The following is a 19805-nucleotide window of genomic DNA, read 5'->3' as shown; positions in this document are numbered from 1 at the left end:
TTCGATGTAGGTTTTTAATGGTTATAATAATTGCAAAATTAATCTGTTATTATTAAGTAACTTTGACTGCAGTTGTTTATTGTCCAGTTGCAAGTATTTCATATTCGTTTAGAGCGAACATACACATAGTTCTGGAGTTGAATTAATCGTTAACTTTGTTAATTATTTTGTACTTATTAACTCCGATGATGCCTTTTATATTTATCCGAATATTGCATGGCGGGGTTTTAACAGTATTTTTTTACTTTTGTCAATAGTTTGTGTGTATTTCAAAAGCCCATCAAATTATAAACTTGTTATCCGGGTTTTTAATAAATTTTAGGTTTCCACCATCACTAAAGACACACGATAAGAAACGTATCGTCCAGTGCCAAATATTTCATACATAAGTTTTATAGATTCTTTTTTTTATGAATATTACTGTTCTGTGATCAACGCCGGTTTTTAATGCAAATTTATTTTGTAGTGTATAAATAAACTTTAGAATGTTGATTACGTATTGTCCAGTTGCAAGTACTTTATGCATATTTAGAGCGCACAATAGTTTTGCAAGTTTTAATGTTTTTACAGTTGTACTGTACACATTAACTTTAAACTAAACTTTAAACTGATGATCGCGTATTGTCCAGTTGAAATTATGTCATGCATATTTAGAGAGAACATACAAGTTTTAATGTTTTTGCAGTTCTATTTAGAGAGAACATAGATATAGGAAGATGTGGTGTGAGTGCCAATGAGACAACTCTCCATACAAATAACAATTTAAAAAGTAAACCATTATAGGTTAAAGTACGGCCTTCAACACGGAGCCTTGGCTCACACCGAACAACAAGCTATAAAGGGCCCCAAAATTACTAGTGTAAAACCATTCAAACGGGAAAACCAACGGTCTAATCTATATAAACAAAACGAGAAACGAGAAACATGTATATATTACATAAACAAACGACAACTACTGTACATCAGATTCCTGACTTAGGACAGGTGCAAACATTTGCAGCCGGATTAAACGTTTTAATGGATCCAAACCTTCTCCCTTTTTCTGAAACAATAGCATAACATCACAACAAAGAAAAACATACGATAAAATATCAATTGGCAGACTTAACTCAATCAAAAAACGTATGATTAAATACATTTTTGTAGGCTACCTGTTTTTGTTTTTTTGTTTTTTTTACATTTCAACATACATGTTTTAATGTTTTTACTGTTATTTTGTTAAGATAAACTCTAGACTGCTGGTTGCATATTGTCCAGTTGCAAGTATTTCATGCAAATTAGAGAAAACATACAAGTTTTAATGTTTTTTTCAGTTCAACTGAATAAATTAACTTTAGACTGTTGATTGCGAATTGTCCAGTTGTCAGTATTTCATGCATAATTAGAGAGAACATTAAAGCTTTAACGCGCAGAGAAAGGAACACTTTGACCCGTTAACTGTACTGTTTAACTCAACATGTTTGCTTACAATTTACAAACGAAATAGCCGAAATGAAGCCTCCACTTTAAGCCAGTTAAATTCTTCCGTTTTTGAAAACGTACAGTAATTTTGCTTTTTCCACCTGCCCACCGTGGGCAGCCCACCCGTACCCACTCTAGCTATAATCTCTTTTTGTGTAGAAATAGTGATTACAAATGCTTTTCTGCTTATTTCAAGTGATTGTAGTCATTGTACTTGCAAGTCTTTAGATTAAACGAAATTGCATGCCCACTCCTATGGGTTAGCAGAGTAGACAAGGTAGAAATTTTGCCCACCCGGTGCCTCCTCCCATGGTGGGCCGGTGGACAAAGCAAAATCCACCCGAGCTGTAGTGTACTAACGTGCTTATGTATATTTTTAATGAAATGGTAAAATTAGTATACGTTAATGAAATAGCAATAACCAAATAACGCTTGATATGGACACGTTTTGGGGATTGGACACGTTTGTGGTTAGTTGAGAAATGGACACGTTTGGGCTTTTATACAAATGACACGATTTGGCGCAGTTTTCAACTAGACATGTTTAGGGGAATCAGACACGTTTGGGGGGAAGGACGTTTCTGAGTGTTACATATATTTGCAAAATTTTAAATGTGTCTTCTCCACTTGGCTACTACAATGTATCAATCATTGCTAGAATATCAAATTTACTCATGTCTTTAATTTGTGCTCGTCTTTCAGCTTTTATTATTTTTTCATAAAAATTCATATACCAAAATTCAGAATTATACATGAGAATAGGTTTAACTAGTGATTCGAACAATTTTTTGTATAGTTTTATAGACACATTTTCTAAAGGAGAAAGATACTTAAAAATAGAAAACAAAACTCAATTTCCCATTATCATGACGCGCCGTTACTAGCCTGGCATCCGACCCAATATAGCTGCGCGTCACTGACAAGATTAGCCAGGACCCAGGCTAGCGCCGTTACATGGTATTATTTATCCACGACCGACGATTTTATTGTTTACCAATTAGCGTGTTGATTAGAGTCGTGTCACGGTGATTAGCGATGGTAGTTTATTAAAGTCAAATAAACACATACATGTACAAGTTTACTCGGTAAACAAATACAGACGGTTTCATTTGAAAAATAATAAACATATATGGTTTTGCAAAAAAAAAAAAAACATAAAAAAACCCGTATTGTTTCAACTAGTTATATTGAAAACCAATTGAGAAATCTTCACAAAGTCGTAAAATTTTCCATTCAATTTATTTCTTTTGAAAACGGTAAATGAAATTACAGATCAAATTTAAAATAAGATGTAGCTTTCTCATGGATCAAAACCCCCCTTTTGAAAGCGTTGTCCACTTTTGTCTACTACTAAACATTCTTATACTGAAGGTTCCGTTTTGTAACGTAATTCATCGTTGAAAGTGTTGAAAAATCCGTCCGTTCGGAACAAATCTTAACTTGAGTAAACAAGCCATTTTGCATACGGGCCCAGTTACAAATGTAGAAAGCCTTGATGGAATTAAGTCTGAATAATGAATATATCTCCATTTTACTCTCAGTTTCTACATTTCATCATAATTGAGTATTTTTCTAATAGACAAATTTAATTTGTTGGTTGATTAACGTGTTGTGGCAAAAATCTCATGCGCAATCAGGACGGAAAGTCGTATACGTAATAAGTGCACGGGAATATGCAGCTTAACAATGGATGGATATGTATATTCCCAGCCAATAATGACAATAATTAAGTAAATTCGTTTATTATACATGTACATGTAGAAAAATTGTACATTAATTTGCAACGGTATATTACTACTCATTAAAAAAATATCGAATGTACAGGGCCTGTTTATCAAAACGGTCCGAAAATTGGTCCTAATATATTCAAACCATGACGTGCTTCTAATATCTGTGATAGATTGATAAATAAAGACTAATCTGTATGTCGTGTGCAAAGTTCTATCCCTATAGTATCGAGATAACCCGCCAAAAAATTAATAAAACAAAAAAAAATCTAACGCGTACTACACACTCTCCCCTAAAAAACATTATATTAGCATGTTAATATTATATTATAGAAGCCCATAGATATTTAACTTCATAATTCATTTTAAATAATTTCAGATTCAGCACATGGTTCTCTATGAGGTGCAGTATGGCAATAGGAAACAAATTGGCACTGCCCTAGTTATTGGGTCTGGGACAGAAAATGAGATGGTGCTGCAGAAAAACGAGAGAGAATGCCAAACATCACCAGAGCCAACGCCTAGATCACCAACACCACCCCCATCTCCAGCCGAATTTATAGAGATTCCTCTTCCAGGTTCCCCTAGCCTTCCAATCATCAGACGTCCTGCCAAAGGGAAAAGGTCAACAAAAATACCAAAACCCAAACCAACATCAAAGGTAAATGTTACCAATTTAATTAAACTGCGATTGCTGATTTAGTATAAAAAAAGAATATGTGGTATGATTGCCAATGAGACAGTTCTCCACAAGAGACAAAAATGACACAGACATTTAAACAATTATAGGTCACCGTACGGCCTTCAACAATGAGCAAAGCCCATACCGCATAGTCAGCTATAAAAGGCCCCGAAATGACAACGTTAAACAATTCAAACGAGAAAACTAACGGTCTTATTTATATGAAAAAATAAATGAAAAACAAATAAATATTTAACACAGAAGCAAACGACAACCACTGAATTACAGGCTCCTGACTTGGGACAGACACACACATACATAATGTCGCGGGGTTAAACATGTAAGCTGGATCCCAACCCTCCCCTTACATGGGGCAGTGGTATAACAGTACAACTTAAGATAGAACTATATAAAAATCAGTTGAAAAAGGCTTAACGTAAGGCTTCAGATCTGTTTTCTGCGTACAGCAAAAGTCGACTAGTTTTAGTAAAGATTTCTTACTAGAAAAAGATACCGTACCAATAAAGAGATATGTGGTTTTTACGTCATTGGATTTTATACAAAATAGAAAATCGTGTATTTCTGGATTTTGTTTGATTTTGATAATAATAAGCAACACAATTAAAACTATAGTTGTTCGTTGTCTGTTCGACATAGTAAGATATCAATATTATTTAAAAACGTGTACCAGAGTCGATAGGGAGCGCAGAGAGGGTACGTCTTGTTTAATATATTTTATATATTTTTATTCAGAGTTATGCCCCTTCCAAATAACCCGCCTCCGACCAATCAGTTTCACTGATTTATGTTTTTGTTTATCTTTTGAGTTATGGTGACATATACATAAGTAAAAAAATACCATGCAGTCATTCACTTTTACGTTTTGTGTATATTTCAGAATAATATAATAATATATTAACATGCAATATGACATCGTAAACCGCTGCATGTATATGTCGGGAGCGGGGTTAGGGGGGGGGGGGGGGGGGGGGGGCTGGGGTCACCTATTTAAAAATAATATATGGAATTTCTCACAAACATTTATTGTTTTCGGGAAAAAAATCCGAAGCACGACTGTAGCGGACATCCTCTCAATGCATCAAGTGCACCCATTATGAAAAGTCCTGGATCCGCCAATAAACCCGTACAGCGTAGATACCCTCTTTATTCAAGTAATTTAAAATTAGCGAAAATTAATTTGACGAGTTCTCAGACTTTTGTTTCCGATTAAAAGGTGACACCCCTATGTCGAAACCTAAATGTACTGGTATTCGGTAAAATATTGAAGTTCTTTAAGTATATAACAGTTTTGATCTTTCTTTTTTTTTCTCTCTTTACACATAATGAACGGTTATAGAATCTGTTTAACGTTGGCATTGTAAAAAAAAATCTAAATAAAAATTTATTATATGTCAGAAATCAACAAAACCATTAGCCAAAGTTTTGTCAAGGGCAATGCCTCCAACTACACCACGATCATCAATACCGGGACCAACAACCGCATCCCTAAGTCCAACAAATTCCACCTCTAGACCAACAACCTCAGGGCCGACAACAAATCCCACCTCTAGACCAACAACATCAGGGCCGACAACAAATTCCAACTCTAGACCAACAACCTCAGGGCCTACAACAAATCCCACCTCTAGACCAACAACCTCAGGGCCAACAACAAATCCCACTTCTAGACCAACAACCTCTGGACCAACAACAAATTCCACATCTAGACCAAGGCCACTATCACCCCCAACATCACCACAAATAATAGTGCACCAACAACCTCACTTACAATCACCACAACCACCATCACCAGCAACACCATCAGTAAACCATCGATCGATCTTTCCTGATGACCACAGGGTGTTTCATGTCCTCGACACTATCTTGAGAGGGGTCACACGATTAAACATGAAAGTAACAGACATCGACAACAGACTTAAGACTCTAGAGGCCAAACATGACATTCACCATGAAGAGTCTAGGAGAGGAAGAAGGCAGGAGACACCCTGGTCTGCACCACCAGCAGACAGTGACGATGGAAGTGAAGCAACACATACCATTACCCATCCAGCTGGAATGGTAATTGACCAAGACAGGTTGTTAACGCTGAAAGGGAAGTCACAGTCTGCAGGAAACTTCGCCGCACTTGTTATGAGAGAATTGAAACCACACCTGTTTGGTCCAGAGAACCTAAGACAACTATATAACTGGAATGGAGGTTGTGTAAACGGAAAAAGGGGGTTAAGCCCAAACACAAAGACGGCAGTAAGCAATTACACCACCATGTTTTATCCTGAATGCCAAAAGGAGGACTACTTTCGAGATACGGTAATTCAGAAGATAAATGAGATTTTGAGAAGGCCTGCTGTTAAAAGATGTCGTCGAAGGCTGCTCGCAACGCCACTGAACACTATAAACAATGATGCAAATCATATTTAAATGTATTTCTGCCATTTACGTACTTATCGTACACCTTTAAAATTGTGTGATCAATTGCTGTAATGTACAAATTGTATACATTTTTTCATGAATCACTTCTTTCGTGAAGTACATCTATGATCTTGCATATGAATATATGATATGGGTTGATATTATACCGAGATTATATATAATGTGTATATATGCATCCTGTGTAACCTTTTGATTAAAACTATATTCATACTGTAAATCTAGTTTTTTTTTCGAGTCTGCAACTTTTGTTGCAGAAAGCTCGACAAAGGGATATTGATCAGGCGGCGGCGGCTACGGCAACGGCGGCGGTGTTAGCTAACTTCTTAAAAGCTTTATATCTTAGAAGGTGGAAGACCTGGATGCTTCATACTTTGTATATAGATGCCTCATGTTACGAAATTTCCGTCAGTCACACGTCCAATATCCTTGACCTTATTTTAATGATTCAGTGACTACTTGAAAAAAAAGTTCAGATTTTTTGTAATGTTAAATTCTCTCTTATTATAAGTTATAGGATAACTATATTTGGTATGTGCGTACCTTGCAAGGTACTCATACCCGTCAGACAGTTTTCACTTGACCTTGACCTCATTTCATGGATCAGTGAACAATGCTAAGTTTTGGTGGTCAAGTCCATATCTCAGATACTATAAGCAATAGGTTTAGTATATTCGGTGCATGGAAGCGTAAGGTGTACATGTCCAACTTGTAGGTGTCATCAGACCTTGATCTCAATTTTTTGGTACAGTGGTTATAGTTAATTTTTTGTGTTTTGGTCAGTTTTTCTTATACTATATGCAATAGGTCTACTATATTTGGTGTATGGAATGATTGTAAGGTATACATGTCTAGCTGACAGGTATCATCTGACCTTTACCTCATTTTCATGGTTCAGTGGTCAAAGTTCAGTTTTTGAGTTTTGGATTATTTTTCTAATACTATATGCAATAGGTCAACTATATTTGGTATATGGAAATACCAATGATTAATAAAGAAGGCGAGACATTTCAGTGTGTGCACTCTTGTTTGTATTAACTGTTAAGGAGTTATCGACACATCAAAAAGACGGAAAAAGCAAACATTGGAGCAGGTGTTCATGTATAAAAAAGAAATACTGATAGCGATAAGGGTAATAAAGTCCTCTCTGTATGATCTTCAAAAATTAATATCTGCCTTCAGACCGGATACCATAAAGGGATGGGTTTTAGAAAATCCAATATCTCATAGATAGTTTTGAACTGTCCCGACATCACAAATTAACATCAATAAAAACATTTTGATAAAACACATATAAACCAAAAAACAATAATGACAGCAGCAACCACATGGATAATACATTCCACATTTAGAATTTACATTGAGATTTGTATGTAGACCTTTGTATGCCAGTGGTGGATCTAGTCGGGAGAGAGGGGCTGGAACCTCCTTTGTTTGGAAGAACAATGCATATGAATGGGTAAATATAGTTGATCCCCTTCCCGGTTATTCTTAGTTGGGACCCCTTTTAAAAATGGCTGGTTGATTGATTGTTGGATGCTTAACGTCCAGTGGCTAATATTTCATGCATGTTCAAGACGAGAACAAGTAAACAATAAACACATTAGTTAGGTCGTGTCATAATAGAGGCCATTCGGGATGATGGTCGGGGAAATTTGGACTGCCACTGGAAAATTAGAGTATATTGGATAGGGACAGAAAATTTGCCTTGCAACAGGCCACCTACGGACTACTCAAAGAGTTGTTACAAGGGTTCTTAACGTGCAAAGGGCAAAGTAAAAATTACTGAATTATGTATGCCATCAGGATTTGTGTTCTTGTGTGTTTGATGTGTCATGGATGTACATGTACAAATTCATACTCTCATTTTTATTTGTTATATATGTCTGGTCTGTTAAAGCAATCGCATTGACACGTTTACCTCAAATTCTCTTTTCAATGCTCATCAAGTATAAATGACAAAGACTATACAAGATATATACAATATTATTACTGTCAGCATAAGTTACAAATAGTCATAAAAATAGATATTATTATTTCTAACATAAGTTAACAAACGTTCATAAAAGTTAACAACATAAGTCTTCCTCAGCGTAACATTAGTATTTACAATTATAATTTTATTTTAACTGAAATTCATAACAGTAGACATAAGACATTAGTCATTTTTACCAATCATTAGTCCTTGAAAGGATGCATTAGCATCATAATACAAATGTACAATATTTATAATTAAACATGTGAGTTTTTAGTGAAAATGTCCAATACACACTACCGTTCCAGGTTTTATGCACGTAAAAATCTTCTTTTATGGTATGTCCATTGCGGAAATTTGTTCTATAGATGACTGTTTACAGGCACATTTTCCGTTTTTCCTCAAAACCCGGTGACCACAACAAGTTATTAAAGTACCCAATACTCCTGCCACGTGATGAGATTGATCGGAAGAGCTTGTCCGGCATACTGCCAGTTGCTTGACCTTTCATAAGTATGCACACTGGTACTACTTTAAAAATGTGATCTATATACCCACTGCACTGATCTTTGGTCATGTACACCGCCCAGAATTCACGGATAGAGTTGATTAGGTCTTCTTTGGTGAACAAGGTCTTTTTGGCTAGGTACCTTTTCAGTTGGCTCCAGACCATTTCAATTGGGTTAAGATCTGCACTTTCTGTAGAAAATAAACATAGAGGTTAATTTGATTGGTTATATAGATGCACTCCACAGTTTTTTTTTCAGATTTATGGCAATTATTTACTTCATTGTACATGCATGTGTATGAAAAAATATGAATTGTTTTGAATTACACAAAAAGTCATGCCAATGAAAAATCAAACCAACAAATATATCTCAACCCGTAACATTGATAGCACTGCATATTGTTGAAGACAAAAGGGGGGGGGGGGGGGGAGTTATTTACAATAAACAATTATATTTAAATATGACAATGTAACCCACACGAGACATTGTACAGCATATAATGTGATAAAAATCACAAAAGACACTCCGTACTTTGACTTTTAATTGTTTACTTTTACAAATTTTGAATTGGATGGAGATTTGACTCATTAGCACTCATACCACATCTTCTTATATCTAACTATGAAAATAACATCAATAATAAAATTTATTATTAGTACTAGTACTAGAAAAATTAGCGAACTGTCACAACATTAACGGTACCCTTCATATCAAATTACCATTATCTAATCAAAAAAGTTTATAATGAGACACACTTACCTGAAGGCCAGTCGTTCCACCAGTTGATGCCATTTGCAGCCATGCAGTCTTTGGAAACCCTGGACCGGTGTTTGGGGTCGTTGTCCATCTGGAAACGATGATGATCCGCAAACTTTCTGTTGATAAATGGCAGAGCTTCATCTTTGAGGATGGCGTTCGTAAAAAACTCTCCTGTCATGATACCGTCAAATATGAGAATTGGAGTAGCTCCTCTCTTGCTGATGCCAGCCCATAGATGTACTTTCAATGGATGCTTTGGCTTAGGAATTGACGGTCGGTTAGCTGTTATTTTTCTGTAAAATGTCACTTTGTTGTTGTGCAGCTGTGCGGAACACTCGTCCGTAAATATGATGTCTTCAAATTGGTTGTCTGCTGCAATGAGAGTCTTGCAGAAGTTGACCCTCTTCTCTTTGTTAACATGTCGAACCATTTGAGCACACCTTGGCTTTGTGTTGGTATAGCCAGCATGACATATTGCTCTTTTCGTTGTTGTAAGACTGATCTTCGATCCTCTCTGTTTCAAAAATCGGTAAAGCTGTCGGCTGGTCGTACATGGTTTTTTGGCTAATGTCTTGCTAACGAGGCGTACATCTGCTCTTGAAAGCTTGTTGAACTTTTCCACTTGGTCGGTGATAAATTTGCATCAAACTTGCCATTTCGGAATTGCTGAACCCAATAGCTAACAACCTGTTTGCTAATGGACACACCCTGTGACTCTAATGACACCTTAATCTCTGTGTTGCTGTAGGACTTTTTATACAGCCGTATAATCTCTAACTTGCTGTCGTGGCTAGTATGTCTCATCGTGTATAGATTCGTAAATTTGAGTTAACAGTTGATGTTGTGGAGTCTTACGTTGTCTGCTCTATGAGAACAATGATTAATACTTTAGTATTATGATTGTGAATTTCTTTCATTTCGTCGAATGATATACACCTTCTTGTTTCATGATAGATAATAAATCGTATATCAACCTTTCATGTGTGAAAGCGTGCCCTACATTTATGGCTTTGTATATCACTAGGTGTGAAAGTGTGCCCTACTTTTATTGCTTTGTTTATCACAAGGTGTGAAAACACTATCTAATTAAAAGATGTAATTATTTGTAATATGTTTCTATTTTCATCAAAGAAAAAATGTGATAAATAAATTGGAGTTTAATTTTAACTTTTTGAATTTGTACTTAAAAATAAAGAAAATTATGATTTATTGATTGGAGTTAGATTTCATTTTGAAATTTTTGAATTTGTACTTAAAAATGAAGAAAAATTATGATAAAATGATTGGAGTCCGATTTATTTTGAAATTTTTGAATTTGTAACAACTATTTTTCAAACCGATTATCATTATTACATTTTAATTAATTTTACCTTTGTACTTAAGTTTTCAACTCAAATATGTAATATGTTTGTTTTTTTTATGCAGCAAACATACTGCAATCTGATTGGTTGATAACCCCGGTGTAAATAACATCCACCCTTGTTAACCCCGATATATATAATTTAGTCCAAAATTTTAACATTGAAAAAAATTGCAAAACCAAGGATTTGTTTAGCTATTCAAATCTTTGGCAAAACAAAAGAAATTTAAAAATAAAATCTAAAAATAAAAAAATAAAAAAATATTAAAAAATAAATAAATTTGAGAACAAAAATTTGTAAAAATAAAAGAAAAAAATTCCCGAAAAATTCGAAAGAACATTTTTTCTTCTTCTGAATTTCCCAAAATTTAAGGAAAAAAGTTATTTGACAATATACAGCAACATCGTTGAAAAGAAATGTTACACTGAAATTGTCTCATTAGCATTTTTCAATTTTACATACCGGTTTTAAAATGAGTAAAGTAATTGTTCATTATTATTAACTTCGTTATCTAGGTGTAATCCGGGATATAAGTAATTTTCAACAACGGAGTAAAATTCTGTACACCCCCTGATTACACCATGATAGTTTATAATATTTACGTCGAATAATGGTGTGTTATACTTGCCGCTGGACACAAGCTCAAACCCTTGTTCCATTACTGTTAATTAAACACTTAGATGGTTTCTCAAAATTTTCAAGACACACGAATGTTCGCTTTGAATGTGGATACTTTATTTTGAGACGGTTAATAATATCCATTTATTTATTAAAACATGCACTCTTCGACTCCTACTTGATCCAGCACTGTTATATTCATGTAATATTTGCAGTTTAACTCGTCAAGTCAATGCACCTATTAAAAAGTTATTTGATATCTAAAGACAAGCAAAGGTATTTGTATGTGTTTCCAAATATAAGCCATATATGTATGTATGCATGATGTATTTAGTTACATTCTAATTAATATAATTTCAAAAATCGTTTTTCTCATGGTCACTATCGATTTGTCCTTACGAATCACACTATATCGACTGTAGGAAAGTACTTTCAAAGAAATATTAACTTGTTAAAAGAAAGTGATCAATTTGAATACTATACTACGGAATTTTAGGCTCGTACTTTTAATAAGTTATTTTTAACGTTTATAATAATAAAAAGAAGATGTGTCATGGTTGCCAATGAGATATATTTGTAACTCTCCATACATGTAAGTGAGTAAATGTGTATAGGTCACCATACGGCCTGCAACAATTAGCAAAGCATATATCACATAGTCATCTATAAAAAAGCTCATCATAGATAAAAGACCCCGCAATGACAAATGTAAAACAATTCAAACAAGAAAGCTAACGGTCTAATTAACGATAAACGGACAGAAAGTCTCAGGACAAAAAGTCACAGGACATAAAGTCACAAATTTGATAGGACAAAAAGTCACAGGACAAAATTTGTTGACAATTGTTTGAATATATAAGAGAAATATTTTGAAATATTTACTTTTTAATACATATATTCATATTAAAGTTTAGGAAATGTGTCATTATACTTGAAAAATCAAGATTTATTTAATTTTAATCGGGCAAAAGATATATTTCTTGGCACCATGAAGCCATTTTAGTGCCAAACCACTTTGACATTTTGTTTTTTTAACAATTATTTGATCATCTTTGAAATTTTTGATCAAGTTGGTTTATATACAATAGTTCAAGAAAAATACAAGAACATTTTTGTAGAAATAAGCGGTTTTTATTCAAAGAAAATAATTAGAAAAAATGAATTGTGACTTTTTGTCCTGTGAATTTTTGTCCGTGAATTTTGTCCGTGACTTTTTGTCCTGTGACTTTCTGTCCTACATTCTAATTAACGTACAAAATCATGAACGAAAATCAAATATGTTAAATAGCAACAAAAGGCAGCCACCGAATTACAAACTAATGATATGGGACCGGCACAAACATAATTTGTCAGAAAGGCACGTGTACAGTACTTTAATTTTACAGTATTTGAATATCCTAATCCTTAGAAAATTTAGAATCTGTAGGGATCATTCTTGAAAGGACTTATTATTTTGTATCTTGAAAAAAATATTCTCAAGTCTGCGCAAGGTTAAAAGAAAGCGTCTGTAACAGAAAATAGCATTTCTCGTAAAGGATGTATTTAGATTTTTATACATTTTTTGTAGTTCCCAACCCTTGTCCCTCCCCATCGGAAAATCACATATCATCCTACAAGTACAAATGTACATGTACATGACAATGAGAATAACTGATACGCAATTTTGTAAAACGAGTTGTTATTCATTACAAAGTATTTATCAAACAAACAAAAAAGACCACGCAACGACACGTTAAACAATATGAATACACTAGTTAGATGGAATTTCTGATCGGTTCTAATAAATTTTTAAATCCGTAAAATTGATTTAAAATCAATTTATAAAATATTATTGAACATTTTTAAATCGTAAAACGAACTTGACATCAATCATTCATGTTAAATTTAAAATTGTTATAACCAAGAATTGACATCATTCTACAATAGATGGCTGACTAGACGAGGTCAGATTGACCGGAAATGATTAAGGCTCTTACGGGGAACGTAACATGTATGTCGATTCATTGGATTATGGAAAGTATCTCTTCGAGCTTCTTATCAAAAGGTTGCAATTGAATAAAAATGAAACATATCTCAAGTGCTATGTGGTGGAAACCTCATGTTGAAAGAATTATGCAAAATTAAAAGGTTTTATTTCAATAAAAATACATTTTTTTCTCCAGTGCCGTTTGCTATCCATATCCGTTTTTGTCCTTAAACAGACGATGAAATCAAGCATTCACCAATCCTAAAATCAATCAATGTATTGACAAAACATCGGATGACTACAAGTTCTTTTGGGTGGTGACAAGCACTTGTATCAGAAAAAAAATCGCATCTCTATACCCAACAGTTAGGTTAAGGTACACCTCACAGACACATGTTTTCCGGAGACAAGTTCCTGTGTGGATAATGAATAAATGACCGGGAATTCAACCTCACTGTAACAACTATTATATTGTTAATCAGTATACTCTAGTTTGTTGTTATACATGTACATGTATATTATATTAAAGTCGTACGAAACCTCTAATAAAAAAAGGATGCATATTGTTATGATATTGTAATTATTATGTTTATTTATGTTGGCCTAATTTGTGTTGTATGGCCTGATAGTTGTTTACCAAATAATCTTATAACTGTGCAGTTTAGGAATCACTGGAACAATCACAGAATGATTGGAACTTTCTAGAATGATCCTTATAAAAGATGCGTAATTTAAACTTCTACGTTATTCCAGAAACTTCCGTTGTAACTTTCCAGGATTTTCCACAATGTTCCATTATAGAGTGTTCTAGAATTTTCCATTACAACACTATATATACAGACACTAAAGTTAAACTCTCATAATTAAACTTGGACATAAACATTGATAGACATTAGTATTGACAGCATTTGGATTGAAACTTTTATTCTACAAACAACATCATACTGGATTGTGACATTAGTAGTGAACGTAATATTCAAATTGGATTCCGAAAGATTTCCGGATACAGATAAAGATAAAAGATTGGACTCATATTTGACAGTTAAGTTGACAGTAATATTTTTGTAATACCTTTTGTAAACTTTTGTATAATAAATATTGTTACATTTTACTATTGATTTGTGTCTTTTGTTGGCTACAATTTAAAGGCGATTTCTGGCCGTAACAGAAATTGGGGGCTCGTCCGGGATCTTAAAAATATTTTATTCAAAATTTGTTTAGTATTTTTATTATAACTAGCCAACAAAATTCTACAAAATGGCATTTGATGCTGGTAAATTTTTGAAAACGCCAGACCTGGAGAATTTTGATAATTTAAAGAAAGAGGAATTAGTGTTGCTTGCTAAACAACTGAAATTAGTTTTTAAAGTATCTATGAGAAAACAAGTCATAAAAAATTTGGTTATAGACAAATTAGTTGACGCAGAAATTTTAGGTGAAGAGGCTCTTGATCTTAAGGTCGAAAATGTTGACGCCTTTAAATTAAAACAGCTTGAATTAGAACATGAACTTAGATTAAAAGAACTGGAAATGAAGGAAAGATTGGAAATGGATAAACAAGAAAAAGAAAAAGAAGATGAATTCAAATTAAAACAGGCAGAACTTGAAATGAGGGAAAGGCTAGAGATGGAAAAACTGAAAATTGAAATGGTCAAAGAAGAAAGCAACACTAAAGTCCAGTCAAAATCAGATTATTTTGATGCAGCAAAAAATATACGTTTGGTTCCAAAATTTTGTGAAAAAACAGTCGATAAATATTTTCCACAGTTTGAGAAAATTGCTAATAATTTGAAATGGCCAATGCCGTATTGGACTACCATGCTGCAAAGTGTTTTTGAGGGTAAGGCCGCTGAAATATACGCTGCACTTCCACCAGAAAAAAGTTCTAATTATGACACGGTGAAACAGGAAGTTTTGAAAGCCTATGAGCTAGTACCAGAAGCATATAGACAGAAATTTAGATCTTATAAAAAGTTTGATTCACAAACATATGTGGAATTTGCTCGGGAAAAAGAAGATCTATTTGATAAATGGCTTACGTCAAAGAAAACAGGTAACGATTTTAATAACCTAAGACAACTGATGTTATTAGAAGAGTTCAAACAATGTGTTCATTTAGACTTAAAAACACATTTAGACGACAAAACTGTTGAGTCAATACACGAAGCAGCTGTTATTTCAGATAATTATACTCTTTCACATAAAAGAAGTTTCAAGGGTCAAAATGTTAATACTTCCAGTGGAAATTACAAAAATCAAAGCACTGAGCATACTGATAGTAAGCCTGTTCCACAGAATAAGAGTCAGTCCAGTTATAATATGTCTAGTCCAAAATTTGATACTTTTGAGAAGAAGTCACTGACTTGTGCTTATTGTAAGAAGATTGGTCACCTGATGGCTGATTGTTTTAGACTCCAGAAGAAGAATGAACGAGATAATAAGCCGAAGACCAGTGCTTGTACGACACCTTATATTACCAGTACATTGGAATGCCCTGCGCGTCAGGCTTTTAAGTCCAGTTTTTGTGATTACATGGAGGAATACAAACCCTTTATGTCTGATGGGTTTGTTTCTATTGTTGATGATACCACTCTTCAGCCTATTAAGATTTTACGGGACACTGGAGCTTCTCAGTCTTTATTGTTAGAAGGTGTGTTGCCTTTGTCCGAGAAGACTTCTGTTGGTGCCTCCGTTTTGTTACAAGGTGTAGAGTTGGGTTGTATAGATGTTCCTCTCCATCGTATTTATCTGAAGTCAGATTTGATAACTGGACCAGTTATTGTGGGTGTTCGTCCTAATCTCCCTGTTGAGGGTGTTACATTATTGCTAAGAAATGATCTAGCTAGTAACAAAGTGGTTGCTGAACCAATTGTTACCAGTGAACCGGTGGTGGATGTTAAATCACCTGAAGATGATGCTGAATTATATCCAGCTTGTGTTGTTACTAGGGCGATGGCTAGAAAACAACATGATGAGAATTTGCAAACAGACAAGTTTGATTACATGGACCTTTCTGGCACTTTCATAGCTGACATTGAAGGTCCTGGTAGCTCAGAAAAGGCCATAGTAAGACCACCTAGTGATAACAAGAATGTTATTATGCCATGGCCGGACGTAAACAGCCATTCATTAAACAGAAAGAACCTTTTTGAAGAACAAAATAAAGACCCTGAGGTTCTTCAGCTCATCCAGAGGGCTCAACCACAGGAGGAAACAGAAAAAGTGGCAGAATGCTATTTCCATCAGGACGGCATTTTAATGAGGAAGTGGAGGCCTCCTGATGCTACCCCAGAGGAGGAATGGAGAGTGGTGTACCAAGTGGTGGTGCCTAAAGTTTATAGGCAAGAAATTATTGGTCTTGCCCATGACACCCCCTTGGCTGGACACTTAGGTATAAGGAAGACTTGCCTAAAAATATTGCAACATTTCTACTGGCCCAGACTTAGAAACGATGTTGCAGAATACTGCAAATCATGCCATATATGCCAGGTTGTTGGTAAACCTAACCAGAAAATACCACCAGCACCACTTCTGCCTATTCCAGCCTTTGACGAACCTTTCAGCAGAGTTCTGATTGACTGCGTTGGACCTTTACAAAAGACCAAGACTGGAAATGCGTATTTATTGACAATCATGTGTACATCTACTCGCGTTCCTGAAGCTATTCCACTCAGAAATATCAAGAAACCTACTATCGTCAAAGCTTCGATCAAATTTTTCACATTAGTAGGACTTCCTAAGTCTATACAGTCCGACCAGGGATCAAACTTCATGTCAGGTTTATTTCAGCAAGTCGTATACCAGTTAGGGATTGCTCAGTACAGATCAAGTGCTTATCATCCAGAATCTCAAGGTGCATTAGAACGTTTTCATCAAACATTGAAGAACATGATTAGAACTTTTTGTCTTCAATTTGACAAAGACTGGGATGATGGAGTTCACTTTCTACTTTTTGCAGTCCGAGAGGCTGTTCAAGAATCCCTTGGATTTAGTCCCTTTGAGATGGTATTTGGTAATACTGTAAGGGGACCGTTAAAATTGATTAAGGAAAAGTGGCTTACTGAACATACTGACTTGAATCTTTTAGACTATGTATCTAGATTTAAAGAAAAATTGTATACTGCTTGTCAAATTGCTCAGAAAAACTTACAAAATGTACAGAACAAGATGAAAATATGGTATGATAAAGATGCCAGGGACAGAGTTTTTGAGCCTGGTGATAAGGTACTTGTATTTCTGCCTGTTCCTGGACATCCTTTACAGGCTAAATATTGTGGTCCTAAAATTAATGATTTGAATTATATTGTAAAAACTCCAGGTCGGCGCAAACAAAATAGAGTGTGTCATATTAATATGTTAAAACCATATTTTGAGCGTACTAATGTACTATGTGATAGTAAACCAGTTGCCACTTTAGGCATGGTTAAATTTGAGAACAATCATGACAAACCAGATGTAATTGAACCAACTTTTAGTTGTAAAACTATGGAAGAGACAGTTAGATTGAAAAATTCAGAAAGTTTGTCGAATTTAGATTCAAAAGTTGCACATCTGTCTTTTGGTCGTAGAGAAGAAATAAAAACTTTGGTATTTTCTTTTGAAAATCTTTTTCCAGATGTGCCAAACAAAACCACTTCTGTTTGTCATGATGTTGATGTAGGAGATGCTTCTCCAATTAAGCAACATCCTTACCGGCTCAATCCACTCAAACTTGAAGTTATGAGAAAAGAAATTAAATATATGCTTGACAATGATATTATTGAGCCGAGTAACAGTGAATGGAGCTCTCCTTGTCTCCTTGTGCCAAAACCAGATAAAACTTTTCGTTTCGTGACTGATTTCAGAAAAGTAAATTCAGTCTCTAAATCTGATTCCTATCCGATTCCAAGGATAGACGATTGTATTGACAATATTGGTCAAGCAAAATTTGTGAGCAAATTTGATTTATTGAAAGGTTATTGGCAAGTTCCATTGACACAGAGAGCTCGTGAAATATCAGCTTTTGTTACACCAGATGGCTTATTTCAATATACTGTAATGCCGTTTGGCATGAAAAGTGCTCCAGCTACATTTCAAAGAATGATCAATAATGTTATAAAAGATTTAGACTGTTGTTATGCTTATATTGATGATCTAATTGTATGTAGTGATAGCTGGGAACAGCATTTAACACATTTGTATGATACTTTTGATAGATTGTCAAAATCAAATTTGACTGTTAATCTTGGTAAAAGTGAATTTTGTCAGGCCACTGTTGATTATTTAGGGCATACAGTTGGCCAAGGTCAAGTAAAACCTATTATGTGGAAGCTATTTCCAAATTTCCACCTCCTACAAATAGAAAACAACTTATGAGATATTTAGGCATGATTGGATTTTACAGAAAATTTTGTTCAAATGTTGCTACTGTTGTTCAACCATTGACTCATCTTTTACGGAAAGATTCCAAATTTATCTGGAGCGAAAATTGTCAAAAAGCTTTTGAAAATAGCAAATCTCTTTTAATTAATAGTCCAGTTCTGATTACTCCAGACTTTGAAAAACAATTTAAACTTGCCGTTGATGCAAGCGATGTAGGAATAGGAGCTGTTTTATATCAAGAGACAGATGATAATGTTGAAAAACCTATATCATATTTTTCTAAGAAATTAGATAAACATCAGAAAAACTATTCAACTATTGAAAAAGAGTGTTTTGCAATGTTGTCAGCACTTCAACATTTTGATGTATATTTGAATCCCACTGTATATCCTATTCTTATTTATACTGATCATAATCCTCTCACTTTCATGCATAAAATGAGAAACAAGAATCAGAGGTTGACTAGGTGGAGTTTATTGTTACAGGAATATGATGTAATTGTAAAACATATTAAGGGTAAAGATTATGTAATAGCTGATGCTTTATCTAGAGCTTATTAAATCACTTTGTATATATTATGTATTTTTGTTCATATCATTCATGATAAGTTTTTGTTACACAAAAACTTCTTTTAAGGGTGGAGGTGTTATGATATTGTAATTATTATGTTTATTTATGTTGGCCTAATTTGTGTTGTATGGCCTGATAGTTGTTTACCAAATAATCTTATAACTGTGCAGTTTAGTTTCTGGAACAATCACAGAATGATTGGAACTTTCTAGAATGATCCTTATAAAAGATGCGTAATTTAAACTTCTACGTTATTCCAGAAACTTCCGTTGTAACTTTCCAGGATTTTCCACAATGTTCCATTATAGAGTGTTCTAGAATTTTCCATTACAACACTATATATATAAACACTAAAGTTAAACTCTCAT

At 34.3% G+C, this 19805-nt stretch overlaps 2 protein-coding genes across 2 annotated transcripts; both read left to right on the top strand.

The window, feature by feature from the left end:
- Positions 1–3331: 3331 nt before the first annotated feature.
- LOC134697289 (mucin-2-like) lies at positions 3332–6491 on the top strand. The gene is made up of 2 exons (XM_063559465.1): positions 3332–3849; positions 5287–6491. The coding sequence occupies exons 1-2, from the start codon at positions 3577–3579 to the stop codon at positions 6307–6309; spliced, it is 1296 nt and encodes a 431-aa protein (XP_063415535.1). The 5' UTR covers positions 3332–3576; the 3' UTR covers positions 6310–6491.
- Positions 6492–15306: 8815 nt separating this feature from the next.
- On the top strand, positions 15307–19427 carry LOC134698068 (uncharacterized). The gene is made up of 3 exons (XM_063560358.1): positions 15307–17359; positions 18122–18354; positions 19353–19427. Exons 1-3 carry the CDS (start codon positions 15307–15309, stop codon positions 19425–19427), a joined length of 2361 nt encoding a protein of 786 aa, XP_063416428.1.
- The last annotated feature ends 378 nt before the right edge of the window (positions 19428–19805 follow it).

The sequence above is a fragment of the Mytilus trossulus genome, chromosome 14, assembly GCF_036588685.1.
Source record: "Mytilus trossulus isolate FHL-02 chromosome 14, PNRI_Mtr1.1.1.hap1, whole genome shotgun sequence".
NCBI classification, from domain to species: domain Eukaryota; kingdom Metazoa; phylum Mollusca; class Bivalvia; order Mytilida; family Mytilidae; genus Mytilus; species Mytilus trossulus.
The sequence above is the reverse complement of the archived record's forward strand: the minus strand, read 5'-3'. Positions and strand labels throughout refer to the sequence as shown.

Excerpts from the sequence above, each read along its gene's own strand:
- LOC134697289 (XM_063559465.1), top strand. The coding sequence starts at position 3,577 with ATGGTTCTCTATGAGGTGCAGTATGGCAATAGGAAACAAATTGGCACT. Across the intron at positions 3,850-5,286 it reads AACCCAAACCAACATCAAAG|AAATCAACAAAACCATTAGC; the intron begins GTAAATGTTACC and ends ATTATATGTCAG.
- LOC134698068 (XM_063560358.1), top strand. The coding sequence starts at position 15,307 with ATGCCGTATTGGACTACCATGCTGCAAAGTGTTTTTGAGGGTAAGGCC. Across the intron at positions 17,360-18,121 it reads TTATCATCCAGAATCTCAAG|ATGTGCCAAACAAAACCACT; the intron begins GTGCATTAGAAC and ends ATCTTTTTCCAG. Across the intron at positions 18,355-19,352 it reads TCGTGACTGATTTCAGAAAA|GAATATGATGTAATTGTAAA; the intron begins GTAAATTCAGTC and ends TTATTGTTACAG.